Source organism: Emys orbicularis, chromosome 6 (assembly GCF_028017835.1).
Source record: "Emys orbicularis isolate rEmyOrb1 chromosome 6, rEmyOrb1.hap1, whole genome shotgun sequence".
NCBI classification, from domain to species: domain Eukaryota; kingdom Metazoa; phylum Chordata; order Testudines; family Emydidae; genus Emys; species Emys orbicularis.
In genome coordinates this window covers 111,729,642-111,745,955 of record NC_088688.1, presented here as the reverse complement: position 1 = coordinate 111,745,955, position 16,314 = coordinate 111,729,642, and the positions used below count along the sequence as shown (strand labels likewise).

The following is a 16,314-nucleotide window of genomic DNA, read 5'->3' as shown; positions in this document are numbered from 1 at the left end:
CCCTAAGGAATGGCAGTGGCTGTACTGCCATCTGTCCTCCTGTGAGGATATCTCTGCCCACCGAAGCACGGCTACCTCAACAAGCTCAGTGGGATGCAGTTTGCACTTCCTTGGGCTCATGGGTTGAATAAAACTTGTGGACTACGTCTGGGGATTAGGAGATGTGGCTAGCAACAAAATAAGTTTATAGCTCATGGATGTAAATAATAGGTGATAAGTAGGGCTGTCAAGCGATTTAAAAAATTAATCGTGATTAATCGCGCGATTAAACAATAATAGAATACCATTTACTTAAATATGTTTTGATGTTTCTACATTTTCATATATATTTATTTCAATTACAACACAGAATACAAAGTGTACAGTGCTCACTTTATATTTATTTTATTACAGATATTTGCACTGTAAAAAACAAGATACTGTAGTATATTTCAATTCACCTAGTACAAGTACTGTAATGCAATCTCTTTATAATGAAAGTTGAACTTACAAATGTAGAATTATGTACAAAAAATAACTGAACTCAAAAATAAAACAATGTAAAACTTTAGAACCTACAAGTCCACTAAGTCCTACTTCAGCCAATCGCTCAGACAAACAGACAAAAAGTTTGGTTACAATTTGCAGGACATAATGCTGCCCACATCTTGTTTACAGTGTCACCTGAAAGTGAGAACTGGCGTTCGCATGGCACTGTTGTAGCCGGAATCGCAAGATATTTATGTGCCAGATGCACTAAAGATTCATATGTCCCTTCATGCTTCAACCACCATTCCAGAGGACCTACGTCCATGCTGATGACGGGTTCTGCTCGATAACAATCTAAAGCAGTGCAGACTGACATATGTTCATTTTCATCATATGAGTCAGATGCCACCAGCACAAGGTTGATTTTCTTTTTTGGTGGTTCGGGTTCTGAGTTTCCGCATCGGAGTGTTGCTCTTTTAAGACATCTGAAAGCATTCTCCACTCCTCGTCCCTCTCAGATTTTGGAAGGCACTTCAGATTCTTAAACCTTGGGTCAAGTGCTGTATCTATCCTTAGAAATCTCACACTGGTACCTTCTTTGCATTTGTCAAATCTGCAGTGAAAGTTTTCTTAAAACGAACGTGCTGGTTCATCATCCAAGACTGCTATAACATGAAATATATGGCAAAATGCAGGTAAAACAGAACAGGAGACATACAAGTCTCCCCCAAGGAGTTCAGTCACAAATTTAATTAATGCATTATTTTTTTAACGAGTATCATCAGCATGGAAGCATGTCCTCTGGAATGGTGGCCAAAGCATGAAGGGGCATATGAATGTTTAGCATATCTGGCAAGTAAATACCTTGCACTGCCAGCTACAAAAGTGCCATGCGAACACCTGTTCTCACTTTCAGGTGACATTGTAAATAAGAAGCAGTCAGCAGTATCTCCCGTAAATGTAAACAAACTTGTTTGTCTTAGCAATTGCCTGAACAAGAAGTAGGACTGAAAGGACTTGTAGGTTCTAAAGTTTTACATTGTTTTGTTTTTGAGTGCAGTTATGTAACAAAAAAAAAAAAATCTACATTTGTAAGTTACACTTTCACAATAAAGAGATTGCACTACAGTACTTGTATGAGGTGAAATAAAAATACTATCTTTTATCATTTTTACAGTGCAAATATTTGTAATAAAAAATAATATAAAGTGAGCATTGTACACTTTGTATTCTGTGTTGTAATAGAAATCAATATATTTGAAAATGTAGAAAAACATCCAAAAATATTTAATACATTTCAATTAGTATTCTATTGTTTAACAGTGTGATTAATCGCGATTATTTTTTTTAATCACAGTTAATTTTTTTGAGTTAATCACGTGAGTTAACTGGAATTAATCAGCAGCCCTAGTGATAAGATAACATTCAAGTAAGAGTCAAATGAGTTATTATCTGTGTAAATGCTATTGCAGTCTCCTCGCTCTCACTTTGCTGTCGTTGGTCATTATGATTAGGCCCTTGGCTACAAGAGAGGCTAATTTTCATCTCTCAGTCTGATATCTTCTCAAATGTAAATGCACGATGAAGTGTGAGATGTGTTGTGAAATAATAATTAATATTTTTAAAATATTTGGTGTGAATTTGTTGCTCACAAAATGGCAAGCATTACTGCAGTAACTAGACTAACAACTAGGTGCAACTACAAACAATTGTCAGTGTACCTCAATGCTATTTTGCAACAGCCCTGCTATTCCAGTTCTAGGTCTGCCATTAATGCCGAACAATTTGCTGACTGACAGGAAGCCAGTACACGTTAGGATGTTCCCACTAAATCCACTTTCATTTGTGACTTGAGTCATAATTTGAACCTGTGGACTGCTTTACGTGGGTGGATAGCTGGCTGAGATGGCCCTGGAGGAAAAGTGCCTGCAGAAGATTACCTCCTCAGCTAATATAGAGCTTACATAAAGACTCTTCTCTGGTCCTTCACACAATTCCGAGTGTAGACGTGTGGGTGGGGGTGGGAATGGTGTGCTCTGCTCTCTGGCTATAGTGGGCTGGCAGAGCATCCCAGAGAGTGAGTGGTTTAAAGCCAGCATATGTTATAGCAGGAGCCAAGCCCAGAGTTCAGGTGATACAAAGGTGGTAGTAAACCTTTAAATTCTTTTTGTGCACATATACCAGCTAAGCAAGGAACCTGCTGATGCTCTCAACATTGTAGTTTGATCAGTCATGTGTATATTGCAATCAGTAAACATCTAGCAGGAATGCATTGGTGTTAGCAAAATATAAATTGCTTAAGTGTGTAAAAAAACAACCTCCATAAACCTCTGGCAAATATGTAGCTGCACTTTGTTAAACCTCATCTTCACTATGTGACAAAAATGAAATTGGGGAAAAGTAGCACCGTTGCTGATAACTATCTGATTCATACATGTTGCTTTGACATTGTGACATCAAACTGTTAGGAGTGTTTCTTTGGTCATTAGTTCCTTCTCACGAAGATGAACGGTGTGTTTTGTTGGCCCATTAGCAAGATTATAATGCTTGAAACACACATGATAACTCCCCCTCTAATTATCAAGTTGTAAGAAGCAGTGTACTGGTAATTTCAAAATTTAATTGCTTAATCACTGATTTGAGAAACAATCCCTTGTTTGTAAATAGAGCAGAGACTGCCGGAAGCTGGGTCCACCTGCAGAGGGAGAGGTGGTCCAAGTGAAGTGGCCTGATGGAAAACTGTACGGGGCAAAATATCTGGGAGCAAATGTAGCTCACATGTATCAGGTGAGTGCCCATATTTTTTATTATGTGCATATTAGGAATTTACTTTCAAATGTCTTCATGTGTATTACAAATAACTCATTCCACACCAAAGTTGGACTGGCCACAGTTTTAAAGTTCTGGAAGGCAGGGGTATGAGTTAAGTACTGACTCTTAAACAGTAATGCCTTTACCTTTTCGGATAGAGCTGTCCCCAATTGTTTACAATGGCTTAGCTGCTGCTGTAGCTAATTATTGCTATGTACAATCCTGTAACTTTAAAATTCCAAAGGAAGAGAGTGTATCATTTTAAGGAACTCAGGGTTATTCAATGGACCACATCCTATAAAACAAGACTTCAGTATATTATGTTGTTTGTTTGCTTTTATTAAGCATTGGTAGTCATTTAATTAATGGTATAACTGGGCACCTAACTTTAATGAGCTAGCGAAGTTTCAGAAAAAGGGATGAGAGAAAGGACAATGAAAAACATAGTTTCAGTAGACACATTTTCAGCTGTTCAATGAGGCAATCTTATATTAACTAACATGTCCATTAAGGCATGTTATAAACTTTAGAGAGAAAGGAGAACTCAGTACTATGGACAAGACTAAAGAGCTCAGTCCTGATTTCAGAGGCAGAATAATTGTCTGTTTTCAAAAGTGCATGTCTCTGAGAAAAATCAGTCAGCAGCGTTGAGTACCCAAGTGCACGGTAGAAACGACAATAAAACAACCACAATAATAACAACACTTCGGGAAGAATAAGAATATAACTATTTGTTATTTAGATAGAGAGCTATACATATTTGGTATTTCTATACATTTGTATATATATAAAAAAATCTTTTCACTTATATAACTCTTTCCATCTGCCGATCTCAAATTGTTTTACAGAAGTGGACAGGTACTAAAATACCCTCTCTGTGCATTAATTTATCCATGGATAAGTGACTTGCTATGTCATGTTGCAAGTCTGTGGCAGACGTGGGAATCAAACTCAGGTCTCCAGATGGCTGGTCCCTTATGCTGAACTCTACACCTTACTGCCTCCCTTATATTTAATATCTGCATATGCTTTGAATATAAATTCTATATAAAACTTTAAGGATTATTGTTTTATAGCACTATTCATCTTCAAAGTGTTTTACCAAAAAAATATGCTCATGACAACCCTGTGAGGTAAGTAAGGTGAGCCGTATTATCATCTTTTTTACAGGAGCAGAAACTGAGGCAGAGAGAGGTTAAGGAACCTTTTCAAGACCTCATAGTAAGTCAGTCAGAATTAGAGTCCGGGTGAAACTCGCAGCCCCACTTTGGACTTTTTAGATTGGGTAAAAGGACAGGAGCAGCGTAAAGGGGCTCTCAGTGCCCCTTATCTAGCTGTGGGAGAATTCCCCTGGCACAGGAACTATGGAAACAGCCAAAAGGCTGCCTTTCAAGGACCCCCTAGCAAGCCACGGCACAGAGGACATACCAAGGTGAGGAGGGGTGTGTGGAGGCCAGACCACAGCACATAGCACTGTAGAGATTCTGGGAAGTGCTGCAGCCCAGAGAACAGCCTGGGGATACTGCTGTAACATCTCTCCCCTCCCCCTGGGGCTGTCTAAGGTCTGGTCTACACTGGGAGGGGGGGAGGGGGAATCGATCTAAGTTACACAACTTCAGCTATGTGAAGTCGATGTACTTAGATCTACTCACCGCAGTGTCTTCACTGCGGTGAGTCGACTGCTGCTGCTCCCCTGTCGACTCTGCCTGCGCCTCGTGCTCCGGTGGAGTACCGGAGTCGACGGGAGAGCGCTCGGCGGTCGATTTATCGCGTCTAGACTAGACGCGATAAATCGATCGACGGGAGAGCGCTCGGCGGTCGATTTATCGCGTCTAGACTAGACGCGTTGGATCGATCGCTGCCCATCGATCCAGCGGGTAATGTAGACAAGCCCTAAGTTAAGCTAAGGGCTACAGAACAGCCCAGGATTGGGAGGGTGCAAATGTGGTTTAAAGCCACCTTTGCCCCCCTTCTTCCTGTGTTGTGATGTGAGTTCTCTGTTGTGCCTCTTAGACATACAACTAGACCAACAACTCTCTACAAAAGGAGAGACTAGAAAGGGGTGTGTGTGTGCTGGAACAAAGCTATATGGTCAGATAAAACTTCAACAAATCTATTTTACTCTGATAAAGGAATTCATGTGTGAAAATTCTCTCACATTCATGTGGAATTTGCACAGGGAGCAATGAGAGCTGGGCATGCAGTAACCGTGCCCATGTGCACAAACACCTGTCAGTATCGCACAGGATATATGCAAGCCCAGTTATCCTGCACGAATCCTAGTCGTAATTGTGCATGCAAAATCACGTGTGTATTTTTAAGTGCCTCTCTACAAATCTGCCACTTAAGTGTTTGGCATCTTGGTCAGTTTTTGTTTGTATGTTCCTTCATAGTAACCATTTGTAACTTTCTGTAGATGACTAAATTATTCAATTAAATGCTTTCTGACAATTTCATTTACACCATTAATTTATGATATCCTCATACAAGAAAACCACATGGAGAGAACAAGTGCAGTTTTTCATTTTTATCCCACTGTCTGAATGCACAATATATATCTTTGGTTGCCCATATGTAGTAGGAGCCCTTATTCTCTGTGATGAATATATGCATTTACAGGGCACACAAAATAAAATGTACCATACTTGACAGAATGACTAGTTTGAAATTCAGCATCTGCAGTCTGGTTAAAATTTGGATTTAGCAGTAGTCTGATATTCTGTGTAAATAATTACACCACTGAAAGACTTGGAGGAACCCTTATTAGTGTTAGTCCTTAGCAACATCAGGGTGAATTTCTAGTGCACCATGCTAGAGTTTAAGTAAGACACTCCAGTTAATGTTTATGGCAGTTGAACAGCTAGATCAGTGGCTCTCAACCTTTCCAGACTCCTTTAAGGCATCTGATTTGTCTTCCGCACTCCCAAGTTTCACCTCACTTCAAAACTATTTGCTTACAAAATCAGACATAAAAATACAGAAGTATCACAGTACACTATTACTGGAAAATTGCTTACTTTCTCATTTTTACCATATCATTATAAAATAAATCAGCTGGAATATAAATATTGTACTTACACTTCAGTGTATAGCATATAGAGCAATATAAACAAGTCATTGTCTGTATGAAATTTTAGTTTGCATTGACTTCACTAGAGCTTTTTATGTAGCCTGTTGTAAAACTAGGCAAATATCTAGATGAGTTGATGGAAGACCTCTGTGTAGCCCCAGGGGTGCGTGTACCCCTGGTTGAGAACTACTGGGCTAGAGCCTCCATACCTCAAACTGGACATATGGGGTTTAGATTCTCTTGTGTGGTATGGCTGCTCAGTGCCACACTACCAATATAATCTGGTCCTAAAGCCCATTTAACAGAACCAGGGAAGCTCACCCCAACATCAGGGTGATTCTTTGGTGGGCTACAGTGAATGTAGACCATTCACCTCTCTCCTCTGTGCTACCGTAGTGGCTTGGAAAAAGAGGCATTGCCAAAGGGGGCAGGGGCGGGGGCAGTGATAGCAGTGCCCCAGCACCATACTGATCATCGGGTATATTTTTGATTCCTTGTCACTATTTACAACATGGGTTAAGTTCAAGCAGCCTTCAAGCTGCTCTAACATGCATGGAGACCAGTCCTGCACATGTTAGCAGTAGGATCAGGGAGTGTAAAGATGCACTGTAAGACATCTTTTCACCCCATCCTCTACCCTGGGCTTTGTGCAGTTCAGCGGCATACCAGGATATGGCCCAGGTCCTTTATGATGGAGTTAAAATTACTTCTCTTAAGGATTTTAATAGTTCACAGCTCTGTATCTTGGCTGTTGCTACTGTATGTACTCTAGGACAGTCCCTGAAAGCTTTTCAACTGTGCACAATTAATCTGACAGATTCAGTTTGTTTGATTGTTTTGATTTGAAACCTACAGGGCAACATTTTAATTTGAACCAGCAAACCCTATATTTTTGTACGTGCGTTGTGCTAATTGTGCCTCTTGTCAAGGTTCTTTGAGAAGTATATGTATTTCACTGTATATTTTCACATAATTTATGCCTAATCCTGCAACCCTGACTCCTGCATATAGCTGTTATTTGGGTATTTCCATTGAAGCCATATGAGCTTGCAGGATTGGGCCCTGTGTACGTTTTCTGAAAACTAGTTTTAAATTAAAGTTTCTGAAGGAACTCAAAGTACAATTGTAGATAGTAGCAGACATTCATCTCTTATAGGTGAAGGATTCCAGGGGTGGATGGTGGTGGTGGGGGAGGAGAGTGGAAGCGTCTCAAAAAGCATAAGTGGTTTGAAGGCTGAGTATTTTAGCATTCCCTGCACCTAGCTACATTTCCTTTCTCATTTTCTGCTAAAGGGGTTCATGTTGGATTAAATCTAAACCTAAGCATGATAAAGCTTTTCATCTTCTGAACAGAGCATTTTAAAGAAATTCCATCAGATTCAATATAATTCTGTTAACTGGCATTTCCCTTAGTGTCACTCATACCTCCTGTCTTTTGACGTGGTCTTCCACAACCTTGAAACATAGCATGGTGAAATTAATTTTAACCACTTGGGAAATTAGAAGCAAACATAAACAACATAATGACATCTTAATGTGTGATAAAGTGATATTGTATATGTTGGTATTCTTTAGCATTTCTAACCGAATACATTTGTACTTTTATACACAAATTTCAATGTTGGGAGTGCAGTCCTTTTGCATGTTAATCTAAAGCTATGTCTATGCTTGCGACCATGCATGGTGAGATGCACGTTGTTGTGTCATGACTCCCTTATTGACCCTATCTGACGCATGTTCCGGAAGGACAGAGTAGTGTGAGACAGCTGGCGTGCCTGAGGAGTGTGGGCATATTCATGCCTCCATTGTGCCACGGCCCTGTACCCGTTCTACAGTACAGCGTAGATGGGGGTAAAGGGCATGCACCAGGTCATGAGTAACGATAGTCCTCCAAGGCTAATCCCACAATGCATTGATCCTTTTGCCGTCTGACCCTTACCCAAATGTATAAAGGTAATACCAACCTGTGCTGAGCATTTAAGATCAGTTGTCCCGTGAACTGGATTGATCAGCACTGGTGATCACAGATCATGTTCCAAGAGCTGCCTCCTGGTCTTTGAAGCATGCCCATGTGCTGATTAATATGTGGTCAGACCACAACTTAACGCATACTGGCAGGAACATATGCCTCTACCAGGAGATTTACGGAGGCTGAAGGAGGCAGGCATTCACTGGACCTCATTCCTGTGCTGGGAGCACATGGAGCACTTCAGGCTCCTGTACCAGAGTGTGAAGGACTCCAGCGTTCGCTGTAGGAGAGGAACGTGACACATGCCCATACTATGATGAGCTGGAGTGGGGGCTCTCCAAGGCTGCGAGTATCAAGCCTGAAGTGACTCATGATTCTATCCTCACCCACCGGCTTCATTGTATGATGGGACACCGATGAGGGGCAGGGTGAGGAGGCAGCAGGGACCTCAGAGGAAGTCCTGGAGGGAGACCTGGAGAAAGAGGAGCACAGTAGTCATTGACAGGAGAAGTCAGGAGCAGTAGAGTTCCTTAGGGCAAGGGAGGATCGGGCTCTTAGGCAGGAGGAGGCATTGATGAACCGGTTCATGGAGTGGGAGCATGCCCATAGGGAATGGGACCATTCACTCATTCAGTCCCTAGTACAGCTGGTGGCAGAATACTTTTTGCGCCTGTCCGCCACTGGGCTGCTGCTTCCCTCCAGAACAGGCAGCACGTCCTCCTCCTGCCGCTTCTCCTCCTCCTCCAGCTGTTGTCCAGGCTGCTCCTGAGGCGGTGAACTCCACCACCACCCCTGCCGGGGAGGAGCATGCTGGATACCTGGCACAACATACTCTGTCAGCACCCAAAACTCTGCACAGGGGAACCCCCCCAAAGCCCGCTTGTGGGGAACAATAAGCCCAATCCAGTCCCTATAGCCCAGTCTTTGTTTACCCCCCAAGCTCCATTCAGGATACCTCTCCGTTTGTCCACCCGCGCAATATTCCACAGTCTTTTCCCCTCTTCTCGGGGAGGGGAAGGGCAAGAAGACATGTCCACAAACACTAATGTTTGCCCAGTTTCAGGGAATTGTACTATTTTTATTTTTGTTAATTTGTCTCTGTTACAAACTGTTTTAGTCCTTTGTTTGATGTACGTTTGTAAATAAAAGTTACCATTCACTTCACTTGAGTGTGCAGCTCGCTTTCTGAGTATGATCAATGTGATATTTTTCTACATTAGGGATGGGTCAGCAGGATTCACAACACACGACTGTGATTTCTGTAAATGTGTCGTGCCAAAGAAATGCAATGAATTCTGTCCCTCGCACATCACCTTCAGCCCCCAGTCATGAATTGCCTAGTGTTAAAAAAAAAACAAAAAAACAAGGTTAATTACAGTGAACTAAACTGTGAAGTAACTGTTGCTGTCCAAAGCACCAGAATGAAAAACAGAAAAGAAGTTAACTGAACCGTCTTTATGGCTTTGTTAATGACTTAATTGACAATACAGACAAAGGAAACAAAAGTAAATTAACAGTAGAGATATCGGACACTGAACCATGTTTTTACAACCCCTCTTCTCTCAACCTCACCAAATAGTCACCACTTGCAGCACAGAAGTACTCATGCATAGCACCTGATTAGTGCTGTGAGCAAGGATGTTAGAAAACACTGTGAAGAAGGAATGTGTGTAGCCCATCCCAAAACCTTACAGAACTGTTTTTAAATTACTTTAACAATCCTTAATGACTCCCCATAAAGCAGCCTGAAACCGAGTTGTTAACATGCAACAACAGCATTGCTCAATGATGGCGTTACAATGCCTATACATTCTTCACAGCACAAAACCGCAGCCAAAGGGGTTAACCTTGAGTGCCCTCACCCAGTTGTCTACTTTCAGTTACGACATTACCATCGGCTGTAGGGGATCGAAACTCACTGAAGTATGTCGCTGGACAATCATGTAGCAATGATCTATTGAGCTTTTTCAGCAGCACCATACCGTCAAAATAGTGTCCCTCGGCACTTTCCCAGGTCACTTTCTGGCTCTACGCTGCTCCACAATGTACGAGAAAATAGCATCACAGATTTCCCTTGCCACCTGGGAACCATGAGCAGTATGCACGGGGGTGGGATTTGGCTGCCCGTACAGGCTTTGTAAACCAGATCTGCCCTGTGCCCAATAGCTCTGGGAATATTCTCTTTTAGCCTCACATACATTGTGCAAGGTACAGCATGCCATGATCATGCAAACTGTGTTGGCTACCTTGGCATCCAGTTGTGTTTGCAGGCATTGCCAATGAGCTGTCAGATTCCCAAAGGCATTCCCCTACCACACTGCAGCTACTCAGGCTGTAGATGAATTCCCTTTTTCTTGGGTCAGTGATGTTGGAAAGAGCTTCATGAGCCAAGTTAGGAGTGCATATGCAGGGTCCCCCAACATAACTGTGGGAACAGAAACTCTGTGCAGAGCCATGGCATTTCTGGGGAATAAAATCCTTTCTCTTCTCTCCCCTCTCCCCTCCCCCTCCCCCGCCCTCCCCCGTGCTGTACAATCCTGACCTTCTGAGCACCCTGGCGTCATGGACCTTTCCCCATATGTCCAACATTAGTCTCATGAACTGACTTCGGTGGTCCACTGAGTCTTGGAGAACAAGTGAATAGTAAACTTTTTGGTTCACATATTCACTCACCCCTTTCAGTGGGCAAAGTATTGGGATGTGCGTTCTGTCAATGGCCCCTGCACCATTCAGAAACCCCATCTTCTGATATCCTGCTATAATTTAAGGGACTTTTGGATATGGCAACCATGCCTGAGTAGATTCCAGTATTAGTATTGTGGCAAACCTGTACAACCACCACTCTGACAGTTGACTTCCCATCCCCAACTGGGTTGTAACTGACCAATAGTTGTCAGATGTTGCCAGCTTCCAATGGGCAATAACCATCTGCTTCTGTACTGCTATGAGTTTCTGAGAACAAGTGATCTGGTGCTAGAGGATTGGTGCAAGCTGCTTGCACAACTCCATGAAGGTCTGCTTCCGTAATATGAATTCTGCAGCCACTGGTCATCATTCCAGCTTTCCAAGATGAGGTGGTTCCACCACACGATGCTGGTTCTCCAGGACCAGAAGCGACAGTCCACCTATGGCCATACCATGGTAATGCCAGCATTCAACACATCTTTTCCTTGTAACCTCAGTGGATTTTCATATGCCCTCTTGGTCAGCCATTTTCAGTGTCTCAAATTTTTCTGGACCCATTCCATCCAGTATCCAGTACTGGACCACATGAACATTTGTCGCAGGAGCAGAACTACATCATCATGGACTTGCTCCATTTCTTCAATGCAGTTAGGCAGAAAGGAGACGTAATTGAGAGCTGCCATCGCAAAATGCGGCATACAATACCAGCAACACACAACAAGGCAGTTCTCAGAGTGTCTCCTTGGACACAAAGGACTCTGTGATACTGCCGCTGAAATGGCAGCGCTATCGTCATGTACTGAAAAGGGCAGTGTGGGCGTGGGGTATATATGCACATCATATACCCATGCTCAGCACACTGTATCTGGACACTCAGCAGGGGTATGGGGTACATGTACTAGCAGTGCACGGACAAGTACCCAGGGAAACACACAGGTGTAGACATAGCCTAACTGGTGATTATTTTCCGAAGTATGGCTATAACTCTTAACTCTTCATGGTGTTTCTTGGTGGTGGTTCTTTATTTTCCTTCCTAAAAATAAATAACAATAGATAACTATTTAACTCAAATGTTTGATCTCTCTGTAGATAATCTGTCTATTGTTGGAGAGTGCCTGAGGATTGCAAACAATGAGTTTATATTTTTCTAAAATTCCCATGTGTCAAATTAGGTTGAGTTTGAAGATGGTTCTCAGATAGCAATGAAGAGGGAAGAGATCTACACGTTAGATGAAGAGCTGCCTAAACGAGTGAAAGCCCGTTTCGTAAGTATTTACAAATACAAATGTTCTAATATTAATTTACTCTAAAGGACTTTAAACCGAGCTGTGACTTTATTCTGAATTAGCCCTTTATACTTCACAAGGATTTTTGTGAAGAGTCAGTGCTAGTGTGGCTATCCAAATTCAAACAAGAAGCAAAAGTGTGCACTGGCCAGTCAGACTGGTTTACTGTTCTGTCAATACAGCCAAATACTGTAATCAAACACACATCTTGACTGCTGACAGGGACATCTTGGTAGAACATCTGTCAGAGCATGAAGGATTAAGGAAGAACATCTCGTGTTGACAGATGAACTGTTATTTCCATACCCTTATCAAATATATGCTCTTTATGTATATTTTCCAAGTTCTCAAAGTTTATAATTCTAAAAGCACAAAGTTTAACCAAAAACAACAAAGAACCTGATCCAAATCCCATTAAAGTCAATGGCAGGACTCCCATTGACTACGGTGGATTTTTAATTGGACCCCAAGCTCTCAAATACTTTCCCAGCTCCTGCATAAATTCCAGCTGGTATGCAGCAATCAGTTATTCCAACACAGTACCATATGTAAAATTCACACAACACCATAAGAACAGAACTCTTTTAAGACTAAGAAATGCTGCATTCCAACATACAGGTATCGGAGGAGAGAGAAGGTTTGTATTACCTAAGTTTGGCATGAATTCGAATGTACAGTCCTATATCAGTTACTCAGAGGGTCAAATACTCAGACTCAGAGACACCATGTTCTTCCTCTCATTTGCATATAACATACACTGCTCTGTTTCTCAGCAGTCCACTCAAAATCATACACTGCTAGCTAACTGTTAGTCATTTTTTAACATGTAAAATGAAAGCATACGGACTAAAAAAATCGTATAATATTTAAATTCAACAGCTAATGAATAAAATATCCATATTGTATTTAAAGATAATGTGAACATATCTGTAAACGAGAACAGCAGCACCGTGTGTTTCTTATTGCTATAAAGATGTGTACTTGCACATACCGTCCCTACTCTCACATGTATTGTATGAGATTAACCATATGGAAACTAGGTGATTCCCAGGGGATGAGAGGCGGGGGTCACCTGGGGAATGTCTATTTAAGCGAGGTTGGGGCAATCAGACAGAGGGCTCTGGGATGTGGCTGAGGGAGGGTTTGTTGCAGCTGGAAAATGGAGGCAGGTCAGGATTCTTTGGAGAAGCAAATCCTGACCTTATATTCGCCTCCACTACTTTCTCAGCATGCCCACCTGACGTGAGCTGCTTCTCCATGTTGCGAGTTCTCAGCCGCAGCCTGAAGCATGTGCATGGCACATATTGGAAGGTGCGGTAGGGGTAAGAAGTGACATGGAGCTGGCACCATGTCTGAGAGGGGAGCTGGGAGTGGCAGCTGGGGAGAGGCAGAGAAGGATGAGGTTGTCTCTTTGCTATGAAGTGCTTTTCCAGGAAGGTGGCTTATCTCACTCAGGAGAGTAAGAGGGGAGTAAGAAGGCAATAAGAATGGAGAGGAGCAGAGCTCCTTCTGGCAGGAACGTTCAGAAGTCAAATATTCTAGACTGTCGCATCTCAGGGGCAGTTTACTTCAGAGGAGTACACTCGTCCTTCAGTGTGCTAAGGCTTAAGATAGATGGTTCTTGGAAAAAAAAAAAAAACAAGCCACCTGGGTGAGTACAATTGGTTGTTTTTCATTATATTCAGAAAAGGCCCCATTACCTCTTGTTGTTTTATAGAGTATATGTAACAGGAGTTTAGAATTAACTAGACATACTGTAAATCTGTTTTATTGTTGCACTTGACTAAGAACAACAATATAGATGTGGCTGGTTTTTGCTATTCTTTTAAAATAGTGGCATTTTTATAGATCAATATTTTACTTTTGCATGTGACACCATTAACTTTTTAGTGGAATTAAGTATTATTTTAAAACATGAAATTTAGACTATTAAATAAAACAAACTCCAGAAACAAAATGGTTGCTATTGATGAGAAGCCTGATGCTGTTTCCCTGTTGTTAACTTGGGCTTCACAAACGTACAGCCCAGTACTCAAGGTGCTGAGTGCATCTTCGATGTACAAGTCAGTGGAACTCAGTTGGAACTCATCTGAGTACCCTCAAGTCAGAGGTTACTCAGCTCCTTGCAGGACTAGTCCCATGGTTTATAATGTTGGTTCCACCCTTTCTTTTAAACCACTAGGGATATATGATGATCTCTTCATCTTAAAGGGTTTGATCCCATGCCATTGACGTTCATGGGAGTTTTGCTACTGGCTTCAGCAGTGGGCCCTAAAATTCCTGTCATTTGTCACTGTCATTATTTTTTCAATAGCTAGACATTTGCCGTTTCAGTTTTTGCCCTCGTTTTTTTTTTACATTTTCCAGCACCGGCTGAACTCATGAATCCCTATCCACACAAGCCATGCAATTGTACAGGGCACCTTTTTAATAGTCTGCATCATACAGTCCCTTACATTTAAAACTAGACTGGATAAAATGCTGGATAATATACATTACTGTTGGGAAGAAACCTGTACTGGCAGATGGATGAACTGAATCCAATATGATCTTTCCCATCTCTCATTTCTGTGATTCTGTGATCGTTTGACACAATGAAATCCAACAGCTAGAGTCAGTCAAATGAATTTTAAGAAACCCCACAAATACGTGGAACTAAACACTGCAAAGTGAGTTTAAAAAAATACGTTCAACATTTATCTAACATGAATGGATTTTCCTAGAAACACTATCATAAAACTGCATGTTCTGAAGCACTGATGACTTCATAACGGTGTAATTCTCTGGGTTAGTCCCTGAAATAGTCTTCAGTTTGTCTAAACCAAAGGTGCCTGTGCTTTCATGTCCCTGCCCTGGAGGGAGTCAGATTGTGATTTCCTCTGTGAAACTGAAGAGGTAATTAATGTCTGTTTTTAGTCGACAGCCTCCGACATGAGATTTGAAGACACATTTTATGGAGCAGATATTATCCAGGGAGAGAAGAAGAGACAGAGAGTCCTGAGTTCCCGGTTTAAGAATGAATACGTGGATGACCCTGGGTACCGCACCTTTTTGAAAAGCTCATTCCAGAAGAAATGCCAGAAGGGACTATAAAGGAAGCAACAAAGGAATAAACCCACACACACTACAGGGAAGTAAATAGATTAAATTTTGGTGGAAAACATACAGAATACACCAGTGCTTGGTTTGAAGATTGTATCCCTTCATTACATTAAATCACTTTTGGCTAAAATAAATATTCTGAGTTTTTCAGTGAATTTACCAGTAAACATTTAAAACAGTCCCCTACAATTATCCATGTTAATTTCAAATTTCTCCAGATTTGATTTTTCTTGTTAATGTATTAAAGGCTGTGTATTAATTTTGCATCATGGATTGGAGGAAACTGAGATTAAGAGGCACTGCAAAATGACATGCCAAAGAAAACTTGGAATACAGTCCCGCTTCCATTTCAGTCAGTGGTAAAACTTCCATCGACTTCTATGAGAGAAGCATCAACTGCTAGGAAAATCTTAATATATGGCATCCAGTAAAGATGATAAAAATTCTCACCACAATATCTGCCCCATCACTCTGGAAAACCATAAAGTTTTAATAACAGGATAGGATTACAATGGCTTGTATATTTTCCACAGCCAGGGAAGAACATTCAATTTTTTGTTTTAAAATAGGAGTTTTTATAAAACATTTTAAAAACAAATGCAAGCGTGTACAGTATTAAAACCTATAAATGCTGTACTTGCGTACTTTGTACAGTGCTTTTACCTTTTTATATCACTACTGCTCTCAGTAGGGTTTGATGAGGACTCAGTGTGACTTAGATATTTTTTGGCTTCCAAGGAAGAAATCTTCAGAATAGCAAGGGGGGGGGGGTGTTGTATATTTAAAGAGGGAGATTTTGGCAATTATTTTTAAAACATGTTTTTCATAATACTTATTAAAATAGCTATTTGTAAAATAAAAATTATTTCATTATGTGTTTGTAAAATTAGAGTTTAAATATATATGCTTAACAGGATAGTTTT

General features: G+C 41.3%; 1 protein-coding gene across 1 annotated transcript in view; it reads left to right on the top strand.

Moving 5' to 3' along the window:
* The window catches only part of KDM4C (lysine demethylase 4C), a 429,818-nt gene extending 413,768 nt beyond the window's left edge, over positions 1-16,050 (top strand). Inside the window, 3 exon segments of the mRNA XM_065406934.1 lie at positions 3,136-3,255; positions 12,176-12,268; positions 15,206-16,050. Coding sequence (XP_065263006.1) covers positions 3,136-3,255; positions 12,176-12,268; positions 15,206-15,382 — 390 coding nt within the window. The 3' untranslated portion in view covers positions 15,383-16,050.
* The last annotated feature ends 264 nt before the right edge of the window (positions 16,051-16,314 follow it).